Source organism: Neopelma chrysocephalum, unplaced genomic scaffold, assembly GCF_003984885.1.
Source record: "Neopelma chrysocephalum unplaced genomic scaffold, ASM398488v2 Primary Assembly neopelma1_25, whole genome shotgun sequence".
Classification (NCBI taxonomy): domain Eukaryota; kingdom Metazoa; phylum Chordata; class Aves; order Passeriformes; family Pipridae; genus Neopelma; species Neopelma chrysocephalum.
Window position 1 is genome coordinate 27,739,369 of NW_020897694.1, and position 14,242 is coordinate 27,753,610.

The 14,242-nt window shown below is 40.5% G+C and overlaps 1 protein-coding gene across 5 annotated transcripts in view; it reads right to left on the reverse strand.

Annotated features, from left to right (window-relative positions):
• Positions 1–14,242, reverse strand: part of FGF14 (fibroblast growth factor 14) — a 413,988-nt gene that overhangs the window by 132,559 nt on the left and 267,187 nt on the right. Inside the window, exon 1 of one of the 5 annotated variants that reach the window (XM_027674697.1) lies at positions 4,314–5,147. The exons of 3 other annotated variants lie outside the window; for them this stretch is intronic. In XM_027674697.1, coding sequence (XP_027530498.1) covers positions 4,314–4,506 — 193 coding nt within the window. In that variant the 5' untranslated portion in view covers positions 4,507–5,147. Of the gene's footprint in view, positions 1–4,313; positions 5,148–14,242 lie in introns of those variants that run through there. One more of the 5 variants, XM_027674695.1, reaches the window with a different exon arrangement.

A 14,242-nucleotide genomic window follows, 5' to 3' on the forward strand; every position in this document is an offset into this window, starting at 1 on the left:
TTCCAGTTTGTGATGATCATGCCATCCTTTGAATAGGTTAACAGCAGTGAGGGAAAAATTAATAATTACTTATATAGACTGTTAAGACTGTGTTTATAGTTCCAAAAGGATTCTGGGTTAATCAACTTCATTTGCAGAAAAGAAGCAAAAAGCAAGCAATATCAGTTCAACACCCTGAGAAACAGGCAGTCTTGCACCTAGACAAAACAGGAGCAGTGGGCTTTAGAGAACTGTCAAAAAGGATTAATTTTGAGGACAGTCACATAGGAAAGCACAGCTACAGGTTTTGGTCTGCTGAAACATTGAGCAAGCCAGATCATCCAACATGGGAGCTAACTAGTGGGAATTTGATGTGGTTTCTTAAACTTTGGGAAACAAGTCATGTACACTCATGAGCACAGACCTCCATTTCAGCTACACTTTATTCCATAAATAGAAGACTAGAAACTACTTAGGGCACTATGTATATTGGGAATTATCTTATATCTGAGATTATGGGCCACTCCCACATCTGCTGAAAAACATTAGCTGATCTACTGAGGAATTTTTCAAAAATGCTTTCTTTGGAGAATTAAATTACTTCTGTAGATGCAGTAAAATCTAATCAATGCATTTTCTGAACATGTTCCCTAGGTCTCTCTTTCTCATAAATATTAATGTACAAAATCAGAGGCCAAGTCATTCCAAAATTCATACACTCCATGTATAAATTTAGAAGGCTTAAAGTGGTATTAGCACACAGAAACAGTAAACATCACACATTAATACATTTAAATGTTGAGTATTTTCCAGTATAATATTCTCAAGGGACCTAATTAACCAAATGAAGATTTTTCAGATTAGCAAAGCAGCTAGATATGTAGAAGAAAATACAGGCTAAGAAGTTTGAATTTGCTCTAGAGACAAGCATACATTTTAATCTCTTCTCTCTATAGGTGCCTGAGGTGAAGAAGTGGCATTTCCCCAGGTTAGGTAAGGTTATTTCACATGAAGACAAAGTCTTGACTGTCAATTCTTCTATTTGTGATTATATTAACGTAAATTAAACCATTACAACTAAACAACCTCTAATCCAGGGGAGGATGATTCATAGTTGATTGATGTCTGGCATCAGATCAGGCAAGATCTTGGCTTCATGGCTATCCAGAAATTAATGACAGTGATTTCTTCATCAGATGAAGGTAGAATAAAATAAAAATGAGATAAATTTAAAATATCATAACACTAAATGATATGAATCAAAGTTGTCCAGTAAATGAAAATGGTTTCTTCCACTCAGTAGATTATCAGGCAAGTCTCTCACAGAAAGCACTTTGCTAGTTTAATTCATTAATCAACATTTTAGTAATGCTGTTTAAAACTACCATGGCATCTATCATTATAGAAAATATATAAGTAAATACAAATATTACTCTTTGCCCTTAGTGAGCTCCTGGATGTATATTTAATGCTACTCTTCCAAAATGTTAGTCTCCCAAAGCACACTTCTGTTGATATTTTAGTATGCCCCTAAACAAAGGACCATGAACAGAAAATTTGTCACAATGACAGAAATAAATTTCTACAGGGCACACACATGATTGTAGCATTTTATGTATTCATAATAACTTCATTTGTTCTCAAATAAATCCCACTGAACCAGAACAGTACTAACAGGCATTTTGAAAGAAGAGTTTAAAAATAAAGAATACTTTTTAAAGTTTGCTAACATATTGGCGTGTGTGCATATATTGTGCATATCTATTTACCTAATTCACATACACATATATGTACTCTTGTACATATACAAGAGTAAATGCGTATTTTTGATTGAAAAAGCAGCATCACTGGTTTTCACTGTCTATTTCAGAGATGGGGAAACAGTTACTTTTCATATGTAAGCACAAAGCAAAACACTTCTTTATTTAATGAAAAACAGAGTCTAGCTTTTACTGCTATACATAACAAACATTTTACATATACTTCTACACTTCCATTGAATTGTATGAGAATGCTACAGATGGTTTATAACATCTCGATTAGCTCATTTTTCACAATGGTCTTGTGACACTATATCATTTACAGAAGGTTTATTCGTCAAGATCCCATAGCACCTTTCTGACAACAGATGTTTTGAAATTCATCCTATTTTGCTTGGCAAAGATTTATTTTAATGGGTTTGACAGTATGATTTCAGTGAAGACTTCACATGCCATTTAGCTCAGTTTAGGAAAACTGAAAAGACACTCTGATAAATGTTCATTAATCAGATGAATGTTATTAAATGTTATCTAAAAGATGCTCTGTTAGATGTTTATAAAAAAAGACACTCTGATAAACAGTAATTTTGTAACTCTTATAATATATTTTAAAGCAATCAGCCCTATAAAATACGGCTTATTTTGGTTTTTTTCCCAAATGATTTTTTATTTTAAGTTATTATGCAAAAAATGTTTAAGTAATGACTTCGGCTTGATTATTTCTTCAGTTTCCTTCTTAAACAGCATGCAACTTTGAATCCACAGGTACTCCATGTATCACTTTGTGCATCAAGAACATACACAGTAAAAAGTATGATAGTATTTTTCATCAGGAATTCCTATGGATGAGCAGTAATTGAGACCTTAACTTAAATCAATGGATAAATATCATCATGTCTCAACATGAAGAGTTCTTAGAGAAAATAAACTCAGGGGTCTGACACTGCAGACTTTACTGGTGAATAGTCCTTTTTCTGATTATTCTTACTGAAATCTTCTGTATCCGTGGTACAGGTTAACAGCAGAGTTATATTCTAATCCAGTTCTCTTGTTCAAGAATGTCACAAAGTATCTTATGAAAACCAACTAAATGAAAAAGAATGAATTCAAAAGTCTCTATGAAGTCCCTTCTTACATAGGAAAATGTTTGGCATCTCAGTGCTGTGAGGCAGTCCTCTCCTCAAATGGTAATATAGTCAAATACAGAGTTTTCCCCCAAAATAAGACTGCACAGGTGGTCAAGCACAATTGTTCAATTAGCAAATCCTCATAAATTCATTTTCATGAATAAGTATCTCTTATAAAATCCACCATCTTAAAGAAAATACTCTAGTCTGCTTAATCACACACACAGACTGCTTAAAAAAAGCCACAATAGATTTTGCCACTGACATGTTCCTCCTCATCTTTCCTATATCATTGTACTATCTAAAAATGGCAAGACTTAACTTGCATTTAATGCAAGTTATGATAAATAATTTCACTGTAACAAAGCCACATAAAAATAAAATTGCATAGATTTTGTTGATTTATGCTTTTTCATGTATGAGACATGGAAAAGAGCCAGGAAGCATCAATCAGGACAGTTCCCTGATTATGCTTCTTAAAATTGTCTTCTGACCCAACCTAAAGAGGAGTTATAGTATACATACTGAACCACAACACATGGTGGCATTCTCTAATGTAACAGAGGGTGGTTTGTACTTTATCATGGATGGGTAGGTATTAGCCACATTTCAGGTAATACTTAACATTTTCACTCTTCACGATATAATCCTTTCGTTCTAAAACTACTTGTTTCCTGAGGACAAGTACAAAGTAAGTCATCATCATTTCTGAATGCTGTTGAATACCACAGAACTATTAAAAATAGATAAGTCATTGCAATATCATTTGACTCCTTTTATTTCTAGTGTTCTAACACAATGTACTGTATAGAATGTAATCACCACGGTACCAGTTTCAGTTTTCTCTGTTGACTACTGATCATCTACCCTGAAGAACTGCCTGCAGAACCTGTTGGTCTGCATGGCGAGGCTCTGGTTGGGGATGGGCAACAGGCAGGTGGACCTGCTACCTGGGTACCCATTGCGATGCTGAGAAGCTCTCCCACACCTCTCAGTGCGCTGACTGGGAAGTTACCAGACAGCGTGGAGCGAGACCCCTGCACTACGGCCAGGTTGCAACCACCAAAGCCAACCGGATGGCTCAAGGAAGGGCTGGTGAACGACGGCCCCCAGACACCGGACACCCAAAGAGCTTTCCACGCTGTGCGCTCTTTGTCCTTCAAAGAGAAACACGGGAGAGACGGGGACACGCGGAGGGGCGGGCAGGGCTCTCGCCGCGCCGGCCGCCTCCCCCGAGGGGATTCCTGCCCGTAGCACACCTGTCGTGACCAATACCGGCGCTCCAGGGCCGGCTGGGCTCGCCGGCCGCGGCTCCTCGGGGAGCCAGGAGCCGCCGGCTGGCAGGACCGGGGGCGGCGCCCGACCCGGGAAGTTTCTCGCCACAGGTTGCCCCCTCCCGTCCCCCCACCACGGGAGCCCGCGGGCGGGCCCGGCCACGAGGACGCACCTTGGCGCCGCAACCGCCGCTTCTTGAGCCCGAAGATGCGGACCTTGGAGAAGATGTCCACCAGGTTGCCGTTGCAGAGCCCGCGGTTCTTGCTGGGGCTGTTCCGCCTCCTGCTGGCCGAGGGCCGGTCCCAGTGCTGCTCCCTCGCCTGCCGCTTCTGGCGGATCAAGCCGCTGGCGATGGCCGCTGCCATGGCTGCTAGCCGGATCGCCCACGCCGGGCAGAGAGGCGGGAGGTGGCGGGGCGCTCAGCCCCGGCGGGGACCCATCCCCGGGGGACGCGGGCGAGCGGGAGCCTCCTCTGGCCCGAGGCGCGGCTGCAGAGGGGCACCTCCACCCTGCGGCCGGCGGGAGCTGCTGCCGCCGAGGGTCACCGCATGGGTGCCCCGCCGTCACCCCCGCCGTGTCCCGGCACAGGGGCACCTACTACCTGCTCGGGCGGGTGTCTGCGGGCGGGCGGAGCGGAGCGGAGCGAGCGGGACTCGGGGCAGAGCCGCGCCCGACCGGGTCGGATCGGGTCGGGTCGGATCGTGTCCGGCCGGCAGCGCTGCCCCTCAGCCCCGCGCCGCCGCCTCCCGCTCGCCCGCCGCTGCCATCACCGCGGCCGGGGCGGCTACCGCCGCTTCTTCCCGGCTCCCGCCTGATGATTGCCAAGTGCTTCAGAAATCAGCATCTGGAGAGAGCAATCTTCTTCTCCGGGGAGAGCTGTAATCACGGCTCCTCGGTCCCACCCCGCTCCAGCCTCCCCTACACACGCACACGCACACACACACACACACACACACACACACACACACACACACACAGAGGCACGCACCGCTGGAGCTTTTTTTGTCCTCCCCAAGGCGAGGGGCGGCGAAGGTGCAGGGGGTGGAGAAGGAATGAGGGAAAGACAGAAGAAGGGGGAGAGAGTCGGACCGACGGGGTGTTGCTGATGCGGTTTTCTGGTGGGAACCGGGGGGGTTCCCGGTGCATCCGCCTCCAGCTGCCTCTGCCCCCCGTTAGGGTTCCGGATGCCTTCGTTAGGGGCTCCCTCCCGGGGGGGGGGGGCGGAGGGCCCTGCGTGCTGCCGGAGTAGCGGATGGCCCTCCGCGTTCTCCTCCGCCCGCCCGAGGCACCCTCGCACGCACCCTCTCGCCAGCTCCCCGGCACCGGCTCCCTGCCGGCCGCCCCTGCCGCCCCCAGCGGTGACACCGGCACCTGTCACCGTCCCCAGGCCGGGGAGGCCGTGGGGGCAGGGCCGGCGGGTGAGTTGGCACCGCGTTCTGCCAAGGGCACCCCGCCCCGCGACAGCCCCTCTGCCGGACAACCCGCCCGCAGCGGGGCAGGAGCGCCCCACAATCCGGGAACGGACGGGGCTGGGGGTGTAGTCTGGCGGGAGAGGAGTTTCTGCCGCAAGGGAAGGTTTTAGAGCCATGAGGAAGAAGCATATCTACGAGCTGGAGGGCACCGTCAGCCCGAAGGAATAACATAGGGCACCCGCAAACAGCCGCGACAGGTAGACTTACTGATGATCAGCACCGTGTAAAATTATAGGCTGTTTTGGAGCACTTGAGGAAGCACCAGCCAAGTTCACTAGACACAGAAGCCTAAGGAGTATCTGCCCCGAGGACATCACAAGATACTGCAAATAGTAACTACCATGTAAAATATGACATCTCACTTGTTTCCTTTCATCTTCTTCTCTTTGCTTTTCTCCCTTTTCAAATAAGGGCTCAAAGTTTTTCGGATTTACTTTCTGCAAGCCTAATTGTTAAACTTCCTGAAGTTGTAACTAGCCAGAGGAAAGTAGAAAAAGGAAGCAAGCAGCTACACAGAAAAAAAAATGCAGTTATCCTGTAAAGAAGGACAGATGCTTGCACAGGGAATTATTGTGTAATAAATATCTATTTTTATACTGTTTACAGAACACTCTAATTTCTTATTAGAGGGGTTAGTGCTGGGGTTTTTGTTGTTGGTTTGTTTTGTTTAACAGGCTTGGAGGTGTAAATATCAATCCAGAATAATTAATTGATTTGCAATACAGTACCTAGTATGTAAGAGTATGTTCTTGTTTCAGCAAAGGCTTCAGCATCTCTGATATTGACCATTTTTTCCCTAAATCCTTTAATCTACAAAGCGCTATTTTTATACAGAGGGCAAAAGTGTATGGTGGGAACTCCAGTATACAGGGATTTTGTATTAATACTAGACCAACTAGGAACAGAACATGCACAATCGGATCATGATAATACATTTTAATTCTATTTAAAAGTGTCTCTAAAGAGATTCAGCTAAGACTCATTGGATTTTCTATCTGGCAATTTTTACAGAGCACCAATTTTCTTACAACGGTTACAATTGCCTTAACTAATGCAATTAGACAGAGAGGTGGTTATGTTTTCAAATTTAAAATTCACTGTAGTAATTTTGTATGCTGCTTTCCTTTTCCTTTCTTCTCAGAAGTGGACAAGACACGGTGCTGCCTTCCTTAAGAACTCTCAAGAGGGAAGCGGTCCTCCAAGTGCCACCCCAGTGGGTCTCCCTCAGCCCCGGCCTGGGCCCCGTCCTCGGCCCCATTCCCTCCCCGGTCTGTTTCTGCCTTCAGCACCACGGACAGCGGAGCAGAGAGGAGCAACGGGTGGCATAGGACATCCCGTGCCACCGCCGCGGAGCTGACAAGACACAGCCCAAAGTCAGCTCGACTTTGCTGGCTCCAAACAAAAGAATGAATGAGAGGAAGTAGAGTGAAATAAAGGCCAATCACCCACTATCTTTCATTTTCACAGGAATTTAGGAGTAGAATATGTACATACAGACCTAACATTAATTAGCATGAGAATCTCTCTCCAAAAAGATGTAGGTTCCACGTTCCCTTTTGCTGGAGGGACCTCTCTATATTGTCCAACGATGCTATGCTATATACTATCTACTACTATTGTTCCTTTTCCGTAGTCTCCTTCAAATATTGGGCCTTTGCCAAAACACATCGACATTTCTCAATGACATAATGCTTGGGGTGATGGCAAAGAAAAGAAAGAAAGAAGGTGAAAACGGGTGGTATGCCTATAGACAAAGAGAAAATGTGTTTCTTACGCCAGAGATCAAAAACAATAGCTTCGTACTCACATCTAAGAAATGCAGAGCAGTTGTTTACAGCTTGAGGTTTTGCAAAGAAAACTCAAGAGAGCCATCTGGTGTCTTAACCTGTGATAAAATGTGTGCAGTTCTAGTCGGAGTAAAGGTTTTGCTAACAGATGGATTGTAGAAGTATGAACATATTGGCTACCTTAAAGACTAGTAACTGTATAAGATTATGTATTTAGGACAAATATCTTACTTATGACATTTTTTACATTAAAACAGAGTCTTATTTCTGATTAACAACACTCTTGATATGAAAACAAATGAATAAAAGCCAAAGAGGGTGAGTAGAAATTTTCAATACTTTCTATTCTCCCATCTGTTCATTTCTAACTTGCAATTTATTATGGATTTCAGGAGTTTTCTAGAACAAAAACATTTTAGAATCTATAAAATTGCTTGCTTGAATGAATTTTAGGGTAAAAAATTCAACATATATAAAGTCTGTATAAAATACTTGCAGTATTATATACTAGGGTATATAATACCTGCATAATAAGAAACATTATTATTCCTTAAATTTATTCTTTGCTGTATTACTTGGAACAAACCATATACCATTTCGACTAATTTAACATATAAATTACAACATGGTATTTTCAGGCATTAATATTCAATATCAAAATTTACAACATTAATATTTGTGTATATGCATGTACTAGTGATACATAACACGCTTTTATAGGGACTTCCTTACAGGAAAAATGGAATTTAATCTTTATAGTCTATTGCAACCTAGACCCACTGGCCTCAAAATTTACAGAACTTAAAATGTCATCCTTATGCATCATGGGTTGTTCTATCTCTTCTTTCTTCCCCCCCCCCCTCCCCCGCTTGTATGTTTTGCATTAAGTTAGATAAAGTTAGAAGCTGCAGAGTAACTTCTGGTCAATGCAGACATGAAAGCTCTACAGAGTTCTTTCTTTTATAAACCATTTCAATATAAACAAAAATATCTTTCTACAGGTATTTTCCCACCTATGCACACTCCGTCCAAATTTTCTCCTCCCAGATATCCTGAAACCATTCTTCTTATCAAATCCAAACCAAAATAAATAAAATAAACCCCAAAGTTCTTACACACGTATATTTTATAAGAGTGTAAAATGTCAGATTATTACATTGCTACTAAACATGTGTAAGTTTCATGAGCTCTAGTGAAGTTTTTATAGCAATTCCTTGCCAACTGTAGGCCCACACAGCTCATTTTTCCAGTTAAATATGATGAAGTAGAGTCAACTTACCCTGTATTCTAGAAATCATTAGTAAAGTATTGTGAATCTAGATGTTCTTCTAGACCCTAAAGAGTTGAAGATTGTTTCATGTCTCTGAAAATGTTGGGTTTTTTTTTCTTTGAAAGATGTTGTGTGCTATAGTTACAAAAAAGATTAGTACCTTACTCCTTATATTTCCATTCAAATTTGAAAGGATGTCTTGGGGGTAAAGGTGCCAATTTAGGCCCAGCAATTGCAAGGTATGCATAAAGGTACATCTAGACCACTGGGAAAATTTAATATCATTCCAAGAAGTGACCTTTCAGGAGTGGAAAAAATACTTGTTTCTAAGTTGTGATGGATTCATTTAATCAACCTTGTGGTGCTTTTGAAAAGACAGTTGACTGATTACCAAGGTGCTGTTTCTAACTAAAATTGGCATTCTGAACATTAGTTGGTTCTGATAAAAAATTTATTGAAGGTTGCTGGTAGTTTTGTTGGACCATAATCAAAGTACCTAAATTCAATGTACATACTAAGACACCTGCCTTCCCACACAATGATATCATAAGCAAATGTGATAAAGGCCTACAAGTAGGATTATTCATATAATTTCAAATTGATATTTTCCCAAGACACACAATGTGTACTTACACAGGAGGGTGGGTATTGGTAAGCAATAGTAACTTTCAATTCTTGTTTTAATTTTCTTGGGGGACAAAGATGGAGCAAGAGAAATAACAATGACTTGAAGAAGATGAAACATATAATCTACTCTGTAGGTTGGTAAGTGTTTAATTGAAAAAATCTTAAGTTAGAAAAACATGTCAACGTAAAAGGTCATATTTGTCATGATCATACCTGTGTGAAAATATTATAACATAGACAAGAAATCCCTTTTCAGATAGTTTATGTGCATTCCATGCTTATAATAAGACTAGTATGCTTGTGCAATGAGCTTTAAATTGGGTCCATTTTACATATTCTTGTATATTAATCTGGATATAATTCTCCTTAAAAGTTATTGTTAACTTCTCAAAAGACAAGGCACTGGGAAGCACTGAAATTTAAAATCTTTAACACCCTGAACACTTGATGCTCATTGATTAGAATTTGGAGAGCATTAAGAAAAAAGTTTATTAAACATGATAATATACTTCACAAAGTTTGGAGATTTTGGATTTCTATACTTTAACACCTCTCTGTATCAAAAGCACTCAGCTTTAAGTCTCAACATTCAGAATGCACTCAAGGAGCCAAACTCATACCTATTAAAATCTACTGAATACATAGGAGTTCCTGTGGAGTCACTTGTTTAAATAGGTCAGGTGAATCCCTTTAAACAAGACAAAAGTAAGCTTTCAATATGTTGTTCAGAGGACTGCACATAATTTAGCCACCTTCTTCACAGGCTGTGGACTCACTTGACCTTATGCATCCAAGTCATAAGAAAAACAGTTAAAACATAATAAGTGCACATACAAAAATAAATTAAAGCACCATGCAAGGAAGTCTTACATTAGATGACTGGTTATACAGAGAACTATCAAAATATGACCACTAATATGCATAACAGCTCAGGTGTTGCCTACAGCACACTCAGAGCCGATGCCTTAGCTAGTGCAATATTTGTTCTGCATTCATTCTTTCACGATTACCTGGGATACATCTGTAACTCAAAGGACTGAGTACCTCCACTCTATATATTGGCTTACTCTTTAGACATTACATAGTTCTCAGATTGCTTAGTTTTGCTTTCTTCTTTTGACTTTGCTTTTCCCATTCCCTTCCCAATGCTGAATTGCACCTACTATTCTGTAGTAATGAGTCTCACGAGTAGTGCTGTGTTGAGTAAAATACCTACTTTAATTACTTCAGAATGTTGTTTTTTATTCCATTGGCTAATTCTTCATTCTTCAACAGAGAAAAAAAAAAGGGATGGAGATTCTTAAACTATTTTTTACAATTGATCCTTCGGCAAGATTGTATGCATGGTTACAGCTACCAACTTTTAGCACAGCTCCTGTGACATCTTTCATGAGTCTTCCTGGTTTTCACTCTATTTGTCCTCTACTTCTGATACCACTTCTTTTGAGAACAAAAGAAATCAGCTGAGTTGACAGGAGAATCTAAAGAGCACACAGATCATACAAGAGTCTCCAGGATAGCTCACCCAGGCCCAAAATTTAATTCCAACAAGTCTCTTTTAAACAACAGTTAAAAAAACAGTGGGGGAAAAAAAATAGTCAAGATCACTTTCAGGGAAAAATCCATAAAAGTAATTTAAAATTAATACATTGTGGTTTGTTGGATTCCAAAATATGATATCTGCAGAGAGAGATTTGAGTGGTCTTTGCAGAAAGCCATGGGCTATGAAAGTTGGGAGACCCCTGGTGGCCTAGTGATTAGCATGCAGGACTCTCACTGCTGCAACCCGGGTTCGATTCCTCGGTCTCCCGGGCAGATGGAACCCGTTAGCCCTGTGAGGCCATCCATCTATGAGAAGGTCACTCTAAACAAACCTACGTCCTGAGGACCTCACTGCCATTGTCCAAGATTGCTTGGCCCCGGCAGATGAACCTTAGGATTAAAGGGTGGGCTCAGTTCAGCGCAGGCTGTGTCTCACCTAAAAAATCCATTGCGCAGGCTGGAAAGGTAAAAGACCTTTCCCCAGATCTTCGTTCGCGAAGACTGGCCATTATATATATATATATATATATATGAAAGTTGGGGAAAAAAACCTTGATGTAAGAAGCAAACAAGATACCATCCGTGTGACATGCCCTGCCCAAGCCAAGAGTGTCCCATCTTGATCTCATCAACCCATGAAGGAGACTTATTGTGTTTTATGTCTCCCTTTGTGTCCTGTGTATCTTGTGTATTTTGCAATCCTGAATACCCTTGTCCCCCCATGAAATCCCCCAATATAAAGTAGGGTTTTTCCTATGATGTAATTGTAAGACTCCAAGATTTGTTAACCTGGGTTTTTCCCTTATGTCATCCTTGTGAAACCCCCCAATATTAATAAAATGAATATACAAACCCCCTGTTGAATATGTAGACCCTGAATCCCTTAAATACCAAATTGTAAGTTCAATAAAATATTCCAGCTTCTTGCCTCCCTGGGATCATCTTAGCTTTATTGACCTCCGCAGTGGTTTCTGCAGTGATGTATATATTATTTTACCTTTAAAAATTAAATAGTCCCCTTAAAGAGAGGTTCTTAATAACTACAACAGAAACACATTGCCATTAATTTTGTTCCCACTGAAGCTAACAGCAGATCTGATTCAGACAAGGCTCTGGTGACACAAGCCAGAACAAGGACTTCCATTAAAGAAAAGCAAACACAAACACCACCCCCCCTATCTCTAGTCCACACAGCTGCAGAGAGCAGTTTAAGATTTAGAGGTCTAAAAACAGCGTGGAGAGCTTCTTCATTAATATGCACAGCTTAAGCCAACATCTGTTGTGTTTACTTATCTAGCCACAGCAGGACTTGTCTGTTTTGCCTGACTTCTGAAACATGCAACAGATTTTGCTATTATTCTCTCAAGTAACTGAAAGTCCCTATAAGGTTAGTGTGCTTAATTTTTTTCTACAGAAACAAAAGGAACACTGTTGCTGAGGAATTTGATCTCTACAGTGAATTTCCTCTGAAGTCAGTTCAGCTGGCAGAGCATGTAAGCTGTTATACCTGTTTGAGAATACTCTCCAGTGAGGATTTCCTACTCCTAGAACATCTTTACAAGTGTGTCCTTGCTTTCCTTAGAACAGATATGAGAACACATGACCATACGAGAAAAAAATGTGCAATATTTCTGAACCTTAAGAACAAAGGAGGTGTCAGATATTGACCATCTCAGAGACCCAGAAGAAAAAGCACATTATACTCATTACAATAAAATTCTGACCAGACAAGACAGTATGTGCAGAGACATACATAAACAACTATTTTGAGAAGCAGAAGAATGATTCACCTCAAATTAAAACCAATAATCCCTTAAATATAAAAAGTTATTTTTACCAGTGCCAGGAAGAACTGGAGCATGTCTGCCCATGCATTTGCATGCACACATGTATATGCTTACACATACAAACACATCCACAATATCATTTGTTTCTTGGAAGAAAGCATGAAAGACACTTCCTGACAAATAATTTAGAAAAAATAGTCTTATTTTCTGCTATGGGACCTAAAATTGACAGTGCAAGTAATTTGGCAAAAGAATTTTTTATAGTAATCTATCTTTGTTTGCAATTCTTCTACCATTTATTTTCAAATTACTTTTGTTTTGCAATCCCTTTTATGCTAATTTTAAGATATTTCGTTCTTTTCTTGTTCTAAAGGGGAGGTAATACAGTATTTCTCTGAGTACTGCTAATAGAGAAAGTAAGCCTCTGAAGGAAGAAAATTTAGATATAAAACAATTCAGGTTAATGCCACATTCATCAATAGGGCAGGCCTAAATCTCCTCTGAGATCTATTCATACAGACGCATTCCTTCCTTTGAGGTTCACACACAACTAATGTTCTCTGAAAAAAAAGTCACATGCTGTGGTACCCCTTCCAAACAAACAGAAAATTCAGTGCATTGTCTACTATTTTTATTGAACGGAGTAAGTTAACGACAGATATAAATCTCTGCAAACAAGTATACCTAGCTTCTTTTTAGTTAATCTAGATTTTCAGAAGTATCTGACAAGCATGAATACTTCTAACATAGTGACCTGATTTTACAACACAAGCTTACAAACATAAATTACAAAATATTTGACACTTAGGACTTAATTCATTGAAACCTTTCAAGAACATCTCTCTCTAATCTGCAGTGCAATTATGTGATTTGCCAGCAGTGGACACTGTCTGTCTAGTTTTTCACAGATATATTGACTGAGGAATATCTTGCAACACATACTGGTAAATTTTTCTTTTATTACTTGAGCTGATGTAGAAATGAGAGGTATTTGTACCAGACAAAAGCTGAGTAAAAATTGCATGGAAGGAATATTTTTCAACATCTCTGTAACATCAGACTGTACCTTTTTTAAAAAAAAACTGTTATTTTAAAGTAACTTTGAAGCTAGAAATCAATCTAGCTAGTTGAAAGAGAGTTTTCATTCATCTCAAAAATAGAAAAATCTAAGCTGATTTAAAAAAAAAAGCACAGATTTAATCACAGATAGTAAATATTACCCTAGGCACAGTTATAAGAGTTACAACAATCACCTGTTAATCTCAACATTCAAATGACTCGTTAAGCTCCCCCTAAAATGCCCTTTATCTTAGTAGCATAATGCCCACTGTCTGCCTAATGTAGCTGAAAAGTCAAAAATAGGGCTCAATAGTCTGCTGCCAACAGGACACAGGACACCTACAAAGTCTACCTTAACTATGCTTTTTGTCATACAAAAAGTCATTTGTAATTAGTGATAGGATCATCTTAGATCAGCCTAAGATTATTGTGAAATTGCCTCCCAGAAAGCTGTGAACTTCAGAAAGATTGGTGATCTAGCTGCTAGGTGTCTATATTTCAGACTTTGAGAACCTGGAATGTCCATTATGTCAGTCCGCTTATTCACAGTCTTTTAT